Source organism: Nothobranchius furzeri, chromosome 11 (assembly GCF_043380555.1).
Source record: "Nothobranchius furzeri strain GRZ-AD chromosome 11, NfurGRZ-RIMD1, whole genome shotgun sequence".
Classification (NCBI taxonomy): Eukaryota; Metazoa; Chordata; class Actinopteri; order Cyprinodontiformes; family Nothobranchiidae; genus Nothobranchius; species Nothobranchius furzeri.
Genome location: NC_091751.1, coordinates 26,808,706 through 26,820,793, shown reverse-complemented (window position 1 = coordinate 26,820,793; position 12,088 = coordinate 26,808,706). Strand labels below are relative to the sequence as shown.

The 12,088-nt window shown below is 41.1% G+C and overlaps 1 protein-coding gene across 7 annotated transcripts in view; it reads left to right on the top strand.

The window, feature by feature from the left end:
• The window catches only part of LOC107383294 (cytoplasmic dynein 1 intermediate chain 1), a 109,268-nt gene that overhangs the window by 74,450 nt on the left and 22,730 nt on the right, over positions 1-12,088 (top strand). For all 7 annotated transcript variants that reach the window (XM_070541463.1, XM_054745063.2, XM_054745057.2 and 4 more), the window contains 3 exons: positions 320-433; positions 1,768-1,901; positions 1,998-2,142. In XM_070541463.1, coding sequence (XP_070397564.1) covers positions 320-433; positions 1,768-1,901; positions 1,998-2,142 — 393 coding nt within the window. The remainder of the gene's footprint in view (positions 1-319; positions 434-1,767; positions 1,902-1,997; positions 2,143-12,088) is intronic.

Sequence of the window (12,088 nt, the reverse complement as noted above, 5' to 3'; positions counted from 1 at the left end):
TCGATGTGGAGGAGCAGCGGGTCTACTCCGAGCCCCTCCTGGATGGCTGAGCTTTTCACACTATCCCATAGATCTCTTAACCACAACAGACTGGTCCAACCACTTGCATCGCTGCAGAAGCAGCACCGATCTGCCTAGCGATCTCAATCTTTCCCTATTTGATGAACAAAACCCAGAGATACTTAAACGCCATTTTTGATGCACTTGTGGTTTATTTTTACCATTGTTCAGAAGGTCTTCATTATGCTTGTGTTCTTCTGTTTCTTTCCCCGTGTGTGTGCATGCGTGCGTGCGTGTGTGTGTGTGTGTGTCTGTGTAGCACCCAGTGTACTCCGTGAACGTGGTTGGTACCCAGAATGCCAACAACCTGATCACTGTATCTACAGATGGCAGGATGTGCTCGTGGAGTCTGGACATGCTCTCTCAGCCTCAGGTACACCAAACGGTACCTGTGTCATACAACCTGTCACGAGAAGTACCCTTCAGGACCGCTGGAGCTCTTTTGAAATCAGAAAAACATGTAATAGCAATAATATCATTAGGATGACAATTCCATTACAATGAAATCCACATTCTTCACATTCCAGGGCAGCGGTCCAAAATGTGTTGGGATGTGGAGTTTAAATTGATGACTTCTGAAATATAATAGTCTTGTCAGGTTCTGGGGCATTGGACCCAAGGACTCAGCCAGCACACAGAATGGAGCTAATAAGTTCTAGTCATCAGGAAAAACAGGAATGCTAACAGAAGTGGCTTGGATTACTTGACTGAATTCAACCAGCAGATCTGACTTGACTAAAGCTTGACTTGTTTTGAATGAACTGCAGCAGGCTGCAGCTGGTCTGCATGAAGCTTGTGGATGATCTGGCTGCAGGGAGCCTTAATATGGAGCTCAGGATCAGCCAACACTTCATATCAGGAGTAATAACTGGTGCGACGCTGTGACATTTCTGTTTTCTACGTTTTAACAAAGGTGTAATTGTTATGAATTAACTGTTGTTTTAAGCTATGGCATATTTAGACTCGATCTTGATCCAGGGTGAAGTTGTTACCATGGCAACTGTTACTGTCAGTTCATATGTGATATAATGTAAAAGCCCCTCAGGGAGTTGAATGGTTGTCAACATTAGCAGCTCAGCTAAGGACAAAGGCATTCTGATGGAGAAGGGGTCCATGTCAAGTGTGTTAAATATGCTCAGAGACAGTTGGAGTCACTCGATTTTAAACAACAGGATCCAAATCACTCTGATGACCATGTGGTGATTTTATTTGGGTAAATTCACATATTTGACACAAAGACACAGTGCACCTTATTAGCCTTTACCTGCTGAAGGTTGTTGGTGTTTGGTGCCATTTCCTTCAGTTGTAAGCACGTTAATGACATTTTAATATCAAATTTCCATTACGGTTAAAACAACTTAAAACTTGCAGCGTGGGGCAGGGATAGGGTGACCAGATGTCTCGCATGTTCATTTATTTTCAAACGCCTCGCAAATTGAGACACTGTCCTGCATTATTGACAGTCTCCCGTTACGAGTTTATAATAATAATAATAATAATAATAATGCATTTAATTTGAAGCGCCTTTCAGGACTCTCAAGGACGCTGTACAGATAAAAATTGACAAATATAGAAACAACAAAGAAAGCTTCGATTATATTTGTTCATATACTGAATCCTGTTTGAGACAGGGCAAAATTAGAAATAAATCAATGCATTCATTTTGTGTGTGTGTGTGTGTGTGTGTGTGTGTGTGTGTGTGTGTAGGAAACCATGGAGCTGGTGTATAATAAATCCAAACCCGTGGCAGTGACAGGCATGGCCTTCCCCACTGGCGACGTGAACAACTACGTGGTGGGGAGTGAGGAGGGCACCGTGTACACGGCGTCCAGACATGGCAGGTTGGTGGCTTTTTGTTGTGTTTTGATAGAAAACTAAAAAACATCACTTAAAAAGTTCCTTTAAAGTTCCAGAGTCAAACTTGTGTTGTTCTCCAGTAAAGCAGGCATCTGTGAGATGTTCGAGGGCCACCAGGGGCCAGTTACTGGCATCAGCTGCCACGGTGCGGTCGGCACCGTAGACTTCTCTCATCTCTTCATCACATCCTCGTTTGACTGGACCGTCAAACTCTGGAGCACCAAGGTACGCGGTGTATGTGTGTGTGTGTGTGTGTGTGTGTGTGTGTGTGTGTGTGTTCCTGAGGAAGAGAGGGAACAGATGTGTGGGGGGTTGATTGTGGCCTCAGAAAGGTTACAAAGAGAGAACCCCTGAGAGAAGGAAGGAAGGGAGTCGAGTACTTTAGATGAGTAACTAGTTCAAAATCAGTCCTTCTCTCAGTGTGTGTGCGTTTGTGTGTGTGTGTGTGTGTGTGTGTTGGAGTAAGCTCAGTAAAATATGTTACTGCATGTCAACGCTGGTGTGTTGTGATTGGAGCTGGAGCTCCATCCTCCACCCTCTCAGATGTCTTGCTGAACGATTCCAAGTTGCGCCAAGAAACCTCTGCCTCAGAAATTGTTTCTGAATATTTGGAGAGAAAACCCATGAATTCCTACTGATTGAATGAATCATATTGCTTGTCAGCTCATCTGAAGGTGGATGATAATGCTAACTGAATAGTTTGGTTTTCGGAGTTTTAAATGTATTTAGGTTAAGGAGACCCGTGTTTTCAGTACAACATTGAAGTGTAGTAGAATTAGGTAAGTAGATCTGTCCGTGCTGCAGGTGAGTGGAGATCTTTAGGATGGAGGCAGCTCTTCTGTAGATGCAGTGGTTGTAAATGATCTGCAAAGAAGGCAATGGAGTGCTGCTGACTTTTCAGTGGTCTTTACCACTCTGTCGGTATTTGTTGTCCACAGCAGTGTAATTGGGTTAGCCTTAGACTGGCTGAAAGGATGCAGCGAGTCAAGATGCTCTCACTAACTCAGCTGTAGAAGCTGCAACAGGATCTAATCAGTCCCTTTAACCAGCTGGATGGTGTTAGATCTCCTAGCTAAGTGAACTCCCAGGGACTTAAAGCTGCTCCTTAAGCGTTAAGTCTTTACAAACAGGAAGAAATATTAAATAACTGACTTCAAAATGACCAAATATCCCTTTAAACCAGTAATCAGAGCAGAGTTTTCTCCTTTCAGGAAATATGTATACATTTTTAGAAATCCATTAAAGAATCCATAAAAATTCCTGCACTGTAATATAATGTATACAATAAGGCCCTGTCCACACGTAGCCGGGGATCTGCCAAAACGTAGATATTTTTCTACGTTTTGGCCTGTCGTCCACACGAAAACGGAGTTTTTTCACACGAAAACGGATCTTTTTAAAAACTCCGGCCAAAGTGAAGATCTGCGTTTTCTCCGTTTTGGGTGTCTGCGTGTGGACGGACAAAACCGGAGTTTTAAGGTCCGCAACGTCACTTTCTGCGACAAAAACTGCTGACATCACGTGTGCGACCTGTGTTTACACTAGCCGACAGCATGGATGCCCTCAGAGCTGCGCTCGCTTTATCAATTGTCCAAGTGCTTTTTGCTTGTTTGTTTTTGCAAGCGGAATTACTGCTCCTTGCGGAAGACCACAGACGAAGGACGAGGTTAAGAACGGGGGAAGTACTGCCGCCTACAGGTCTGGCATGTCCTTAACAACGTATTTATCCGGGTACGTGTGGACAGTTTTTTTTTTAAACGAGGTGGTGTGGATGCAAGTTTTTGGAGGGGCGGATATTCGTTTAAAAAAAAACCCGGCTACGTGTGGACTAGGCCTCAGTCACATTTTCTGCTAGGTTTGTCCCACGTCCTATAGAGCCTCATGCAATCGCCCTAGACATTTGACTACTTAGAGGTCTCGGTGACAAAGCGAGATTAGCATTTGAGACTGGTGCTGAGTTGGCGGTACTTTTCACAGACAAGTTAATTTCAAAAAAGAATATATACTTTATTCCGGGCCTTTAAGGTCCATAATAGGAAGAATAACACAATGAACAGTAAAAATTGATACATTCGTAAAGAATAAAGATTAGAGCATTAAAAAAACTGTTTAAAAAATTGCAAGAAAATAAAAACACATTAAGAACAATAAAGCAAGTTAATACAATAAAATTACAACCAATAGCAATACAAACCGACAAGATCAGTCAGACATACAGGCAACAACGCCAGTGATTCCAAAGGTTAGAGTAGAAACGAGTCATGCTTCGTGTCGTTGTGGGCAAGATAGAGATTATACCATTTCCAGAGACCATCAGCCGACACATACATCTGTACATTAGATCGCGAAGGGTAGCAGTACAAGTGGGAATACCAGCGTACATGAATAACTGGCTGGCACTGCTCCAGCGAGGTACCTTCAGCAGCAGCCTCAACCCGTCATTGTACGCCACCTGAAGTTTGTACAGACTTCTTCTCCTGTAGTTCCTCCACAGGTATGCAGTGTACATGGGCGTACAAAATGCTTTGAAAAGTGTCAGCTTGACAGAAATAGGAGACCTAGAAAATTTCCGAATGAGCATATTAGCTTGTGCATACTGCAAACAGCACTGTCTATAAATGTCTCTATCATCCAACAGGTCAGTAGAGATGTAGTGCCCCAGATATTTAACTTCATGCCGGATCTGAATAATATTGTCAGGTGGAACTCTGGGAAAATTAGTTTACCATCCTCTTTAGTCCTCACAATCATGATGGTACTTTTCATTGCATTGAATTTCATGTCAAAGTCATGACCATATTGTGAGCAAATCCTTAACAATAGAGCAGCACTGCATGGACAAAAGATTACCAGATCATCTGCATATATCAAATGATTCAAAACAACATTCCCAACCTGGCAGCCAGTCCTGCATTCACTCAGCAGCCTGGACAGGTCATCCATGTACACATTAAAAAGACAAGGAGACAGAAGACTGCCTTGTCGTACACCATTACAAACAGTAAAAGGAAGGGACACTGAATTCACCCATTTGACAACCATGATATCACCAGATATTTAGGTACATTCCTGTCGAGCAGTTTTAATAACAACTTTTCGTGATTAACAATATCCAATGCTTTAGAAGCATCAATGGAACATGTAAATATGGTCGTGTTGTGCCTGCTGTACAGATCCAGAATTTCCTTTATGGCAAAACTACACGTCTGTACCTAAATTCAATTTAAATCCAAATTGATGATCTGATGTAAAAACAAACTCCTCTAGTCTCGTCAAAATTGGCCCTTCCAGGGCCTTAGACAGCGTACTGGCCAAAGCAATGGGTCGGTAGTTATCTTTACTGTTTATTCTGCCTGTTTTATTCTTTATAATAGGTACCAAGACAACTGACAGCATAGACTGTGGTAAAACACCGTGAATTAAAAACACTGTAAAACAAATGGCCAACAGCAAGTAAAGTTTCCTGCTCGCAAACTTTAAATGATCTGCTGATATCTTATCATGTCCCCGTGACTTATTATCCTTCACCTTCATCACAATGTCATGGACTTCTTGCACTGTAATAGATACATCCTTGTTGTTGTCTACCTTATCAATTTCAGGGGGATTACTCCTGACACAATTAAACAAATCATAATAACGCTTATGCCTTAATTGACTAATTTCCTCAGAACCAAAATTCCCATCAACATTTGATGGTAGGGCTGTCCTACAAGTATTAATCCTTCTAATTTCTCTCCAAAATTCTATAGGACTGTGGTTTTGTAGTTTGTTTGCTAATGAAGAATTTCTAAGCATATCGTCATTCCTTTTTATGTAACGCAGAGCACGTTTTACCTTTGCACTAGTGTATTTTTTATATTCAAAGACTGGGCCCCTTTTTGGTTTCCCTCAGTCAGCCCACTGTCTATATGCCCTTCTGGCTTCTGCATAGAGCTCTTCTACATGATCAGTCCAACCAGGCTTAGCTTTTTGCTGACTATTTTTACGAAGTGGCCTATTCGAGGTAACCAGAGAGTCTACAATTTCCTCATAGAGGAGGCACAGCTCTCCACCATGCTGCACATTTCTACAGTTCATGTCCCCACATGTTATTGTACCCTTAGGGAGTTTAAGATTACCTAGAAGGACATCCGACCGGCTACCATACTTATGGAAATTCTGCTCAGTTAAACTGTCCCAATGTATTTTCCCATCTTGAGAGTCATTTATAATAGGCAAAAGGGTTGGTAAATTACCTACATTTATCGATACACAGAAGGGAATTCGATCTTCTTACTGTTTTTATTCCGTTTTAGTAGCCATTAGCACTGTGCATTGTTGTGTGCGTCAGTGATATTCAGTCTACGAGGAAATCGTGCAATGACAAAGGTTCCGCCGTGCTTGAAATGCAAGCTGCGTTTAAATGCGTTGATTTTTTTAACGCGTTATTTTTTTCTAATTAATTAATCGTAATTAACACGTTAAAATCCTGGCCCTAATATATATATATATATATATATATATATATATATATATATATAAATATATATATATATATATATATATATATATATACACATACATACATACATACATAAAAGGCGGTTATTACCCCACTGTTGAAGAGATCGGGGTTAGATGGTATGCAGCCTTGCAACTACCGGCCGATTGCAAAGCTCTCTTTTCTGAGTAAAATTCTGGAAAAATGTGTCTATACTCAGTTAATGGATTTTCTAGAAGAGTCTAACATTAAGGAAACTTTTCAGTCTGGCTTTAAAGCTTTTCATAGTACGGAAACGGCACTGATAAAGGTATTAAATGACATTATGTTGGAAACTGATAGGGGAAATCCTGTGCTACTTGTTTTGTTGGACCTTACAGCTGCGTTTGACACTGTGGACCACGAAGTGTTGCTCCATCGTTTGGAGTATAATGTCGGAATCTCTGGTCTGGCCTTAGACTGGTTCAGATCTTATTTGAAGGATAGGACTGTAAGTGTAAGGATGGGTGGGTTTAGTTCTGGATTCACACACCTGCAGTGGGGGGTCCCACAGGGTTCAATATTAGGAACGCTATTGTTTTTGATTTACATATTGCCACTGGGGGACATCATGAGGAAGTATGGAATTCGATTTCATATGTATGCTGACGATTGCCAACTTTACTTACCCTTGGATTATAGAGGCGACTGTCCCATTATTACCTTAATGCACCGTCTAACTGAAGATAAGTCATGGTTGACAGACAATTTTTTATGTCTGAATGAAAGCAAAACTGAGGCAGTGCTGTTTGGGTTACATCGTGATTTAGAGCGATCAAAACTAGATTGTAGGGATATGAATGCCTACCTATGTTCTTCGGTGGTCAACTTAGGAGTGACATTAGATAACGCTTTCACCTTTGATGCACATGTGGGTGCGGTTGTATCGTCCTCTTTTTACCACTTGCAACGTCTGGCCAACGTGAAGTCATTTTTAACTAGAAAGGACGTCGAGACTGTTGTGCATGCGTTTATCACCTCTTGTTTAGACTACTGTAACTCTGTCTTAAATGGGGTGAGATAGAGTACAATAGCTCGTCTGCAGCTTGTGCAAAACGCTGCGGCAAGATTCCTAGAAGGGAAAAGGAAATATGATCATGTGACACCCATCCTGGCAGATCTGCACTGGTTACCGGTCGTTTTTAGAGTGCGTTTTAAAATTATTTTATTGGTTTTCAAGGCATTGAATGGGATGGCACCAGAATATTTATCTGACTTGCTACAGCCATATATACCTAGTCGTTCGCTCCGCTCAGAGAGTCACCACATGCTTCTAGTCCCCACAACTAGGCTCAAAACAAGAGGAGACGGGCCTTTTTCGGTAGCATGCCCAAAATTGTGGAATGATCTTCCATTATCTGTGCGACTCTCCACATCAGTAGAGGTTTTTAAGAAGACGCTGAAGACCCATTATTATAATCTGGCTTTTAAATATGTGTGTTAACTGATGTTTTGTATTTTGCTGTTTTTAATTTTTTTATTGGGTTCCTATATATTCTTTGTTTTTACCTTTTTAGTTTAGTCTTGTGCAGCATCTTGGTGACATGATATATGTCTGTAAGGTGCTTTTATAAATAAAGGTGAGGATGATGATGATGATATATATGTAGCGACATGAATGGCCTCATTTTGTGTCCCAAAGGTCACACTTCCCCAGCTAGGTCATGCTTTCCTGGCTGAACTTCTGTCCCACAGATTATCCATCACAGGAGCCATACAGTCTGCTAAAAACCATCTTTTATCTGTCTGCTGTTCCTCCGCAAGATGAAGGACACTTCAAGATTTAAGACAATCACTTTTAATAAACTCTTTTTACTATTTATTACAAGGTTTATTATAATCATCAGAAATAATCATCATGGTTCAGTATAAATGTATTCAATTACTGAAATGACTAATTATTCTTTGGGTTAATAATAATTATTATTTATGATGATGAGTAATGTTTAACAGTGTGAAGAAGGTCATTTGCACATGTACACATCATGCAGAGGGAACTGAATCCAGGGTAAAGTTAACCACCTCACATGTCTTTGCTCCATAACAACAAGCTTTCTGACACTGAGAGGGCGTGTTCTGAGGTTTTGTTAAAACCAAAAACTCATGGCGACGAGAGTACCAGAGGACGAGGGTAGGCCGCCCGAAGCCTCCACCTGCTGTTCTGTCACGCCGATAGAATCGCTCCAAATAAACGCCACCTGTAACCACCTGACCTAAACTCCTTCAGAGTTATTGATTTTGAGACGCAACTAGTTTCATCAGTCGTTGTGACCCGGAGACATCTCAGGACCGAGTTGAGTTGGTCCTTCTACCAACCTCGTGCCCGGAGGACATCATCTCCACCTGACATCTCGCATCCAACAGAGGGTCTCCTGAACTGGGTGAGGTAGACACTTCCGACATATGGCGTCTGTATGCTGTTATATCTCTAAGAAACAATTCAGTTAGCTGCAAAACAACGTTTTCCCCCCAGAAGGCATTTCTCTCTCTGAAAAAAATCTTCTGAGATCCATCCACGCATCCAACATCGCATTTCATTTTAGTTTCCATTCAGACAGGGTTGCTTTTAATACCAAGCTTTAATATCAAAGCTGTTGCAAATTGTCATTTATAAACTGTCATTTCTAAATTGTCATTTCAAATTGTCATCTTTAAAATTGTTAGTAATAAATTCTTAACTTTTTAAACCTGACTCTTCTTTGAAATCAAACACAGAAAGGTGTATATTTGTTTATTGAATAAGCAAAAATTCCATTAAGTCTTCTGTTTAATAAATAAACTTTTGCTATTAATTTAAATATCTTAAATTTAAAAAAAATCTTTGGATTAAATATAGACCAAGCCTGTTGGTGTATGAACTTCTATCGATTGTATAAATATCCTGGATATTTATGCATGATATAAGTTTGCATGCTAATGTGTCTGATCTTTTCTCGGGATCTAACAAAGCTGATAGCAAACAGTGTTAAATCCTAGTATGGAGATTATCTATGCTACATATATATATATATACACACACATACATACATACAAGCCGGTAATACTGTCCACCTTGGCACAGTGTGGCAGAAGCTAGATGGTATTAAAATTTGAATACCGCCCAAGCCTTCAGGAAATCCTATGGCTAACTGGTCATTGAATGCTTGGAGCTGTACCACATCAACATGACTCTGAGAGCCTTTGTTGAAAACTCAGTGGGGCCTTGAGGCCAATTGTAAGCCAACTGCACAAGTCTCCATCAGATGTGGCATATACCAAGGAGACTCAAGAATGGAACCACAATCAGCCACCTTCTCCACATGGATGATATAAATCTGTACGCCAAGAGTGAGCGAGACATCGACTCACCGATCCACACAACCAGGTCTTACAGCACTGATATTGGAATGTCATTCCAACTTGATAAGTGTGGTCGGATAGTGACAAATAAAAGGAAGATAGTCCACCCAGAAGGGGTGTCACTCCCAGAAGGAACAATAGCAGACATTGAGGACAGATACAAGTACCTTGCTTGTATCCCACAAGCAAATGGCAACCTCAATGAGGCCACAAGGAAAGGAGTCACAGCCAAATACCCACAACAAGTAAGGCAAGTCCTAAAAAGTCAGCTCAATGGCAAGAACAAGATCCGAGCAATGAACAGCTACACCTTCCTGCAGGAATAATAAGCTGGTCAAAGGAAGAAATACAGATCAGATGTTAAGACACGGAAGCTTTTCAACATGCTTGGAGGGTTCCATCCGAAGTCCAGCACCCTGAGACTCTAGCCGTAAGGAAGGAGGCCGAGGACTAGTGAGTGTGAGAGCCACTGTCCAGGATGAAACATCAAGGACAAGGCCCCAACAAATGACGTGCTCAGTGAATGTCTTATACAATAGTGAACAGAGTAGAAGACACAGGTACAGTTCTTTAAATCAATAGAGAATTTGTTGGCAGCTTTCTGAGATGTCACAGTGAATGTGAGCAGTAATCAAAGCTAAAGATAATTCAGTGGAATATTAAAGTGTGACCTTTTTTTGGGCCAGGTGGTTTATTTTGGACATCATTCAGAAAGATGAACAACCGTTGGAATGGTTTGCTTTGACACCGTATTAATTCAGTAATGATTTCTGATGTGTTTATTTATATATGGACCCATCTTCTTAAATGTTGCTTTTAATCTTTAGAAAGACTTTTCTCCTGCACTCCCTGATGTGCAAGTCAACCCTCTCTGCACATACCTGTGAGTGCACTGACAGGATAGCACCGGCTGGCACATTCAAGGAATCAAAGTTTGACAGCCTGTAAAGGTAGGCACTCCTCCTCCCGGCGGTTTGAGTGACCTCGCCCGCTCAGGGCATTTGCTCTCCTTTCAATCCAACGTGATGAATTCCATTTGGCAGCATTTTCAGTGGCAGTAAAAACCAAACAGTCGCAACTTCTGTCAGAGCGAGGCTGCGGAAGAGAAAAGTTAGCTAAAACACTTGAGAGACATTTTTCTGGTGGTGAGACAGAGGTTCAGCTTTGCTGCAGAGACTCAACTATGAGAGGATAAATATAAACGATTACAGGAGATTACAGGAAGAATTAAAGAACAAGAGCAACTGGGTGTGTTTTAACCTGTAGTTATTAGTGCAACGTGATGTAAACTTCTGAAAATGTCTGTCTCACAACAAACCCAGACACGAATCAAAGAGAGGCTGGCGGTTTATGTTCAGGAGCCTCATCAGGTTTATGCCTACAGCTTCATACGAGATCCTGTTTCAGCTTTCATACTCGGCTGTGACAGGCTGTAAAACATTCAGATGAATTATGCCTCATGCTTGCATCCAGCCTCTCCGTAAGTCTTGTGCAAAGAGTCCCGCGACACGTATTAAAGCATTTCTGTGGATTTTCATCAGGAGAGCATGTTATTTTTCAGGATTTGGGAATTCCCTTTCCTTTGACAGTCACCGCAGGAATGTGTGTCTGTCTTTTTGCCCACATAACATGTAACGCAACAGTGCTTACTTGTGTGTGTGTGTGTGTGTGTGTGTGTGTGTGTGTGTGTGTGTGTGTGTGTGTGTGTGTGTGTGTGTGTGTGTGTGTGTGTGTGTAAATACTTTAGACTATCTATTTGTTTATTTACTTGTATTTCAGGAGGATAGAGCCCTTTGGAATTCAACATCTAACTTTCGGGTGGGACCTCTTTCATGTACAACACAAAACAGAACAACATATGATTTATAAAATTTATACTATCACATCATAGGACCGCCAGGTAGTTGAGATAATTGAGACAAAAATGAAAAATACATAAATATAAACAAAATGAACAAAAACTAATCAAACCAAAAATAACTTCATGTAACTCACATACATTCAACCATACACACAATGCTCTTGTTTGCTAACCCACGAATAATTCCAATTTTACTCATAACTTAACATTATGTGATTGATCGTATATCAACTGGGAAGTTATTCCAGTCCAGTGGGGCTTTAAAACTAATGCCAGTTTCCCAACTTCTTTTGTGAACTGAGGTAAAGCAAAAGAAGTCTGTTCGTTTAACCGAATATTATATAGAAGTCTTGAGTCAGAAAAGGGTAGAATGCCTTCTCCGGGTCAGGCATGAGGTCCTGCCTCAAGTGGAGGAGTTTAAGTATCTCGGGGTCTTGTTCACGAGTGAG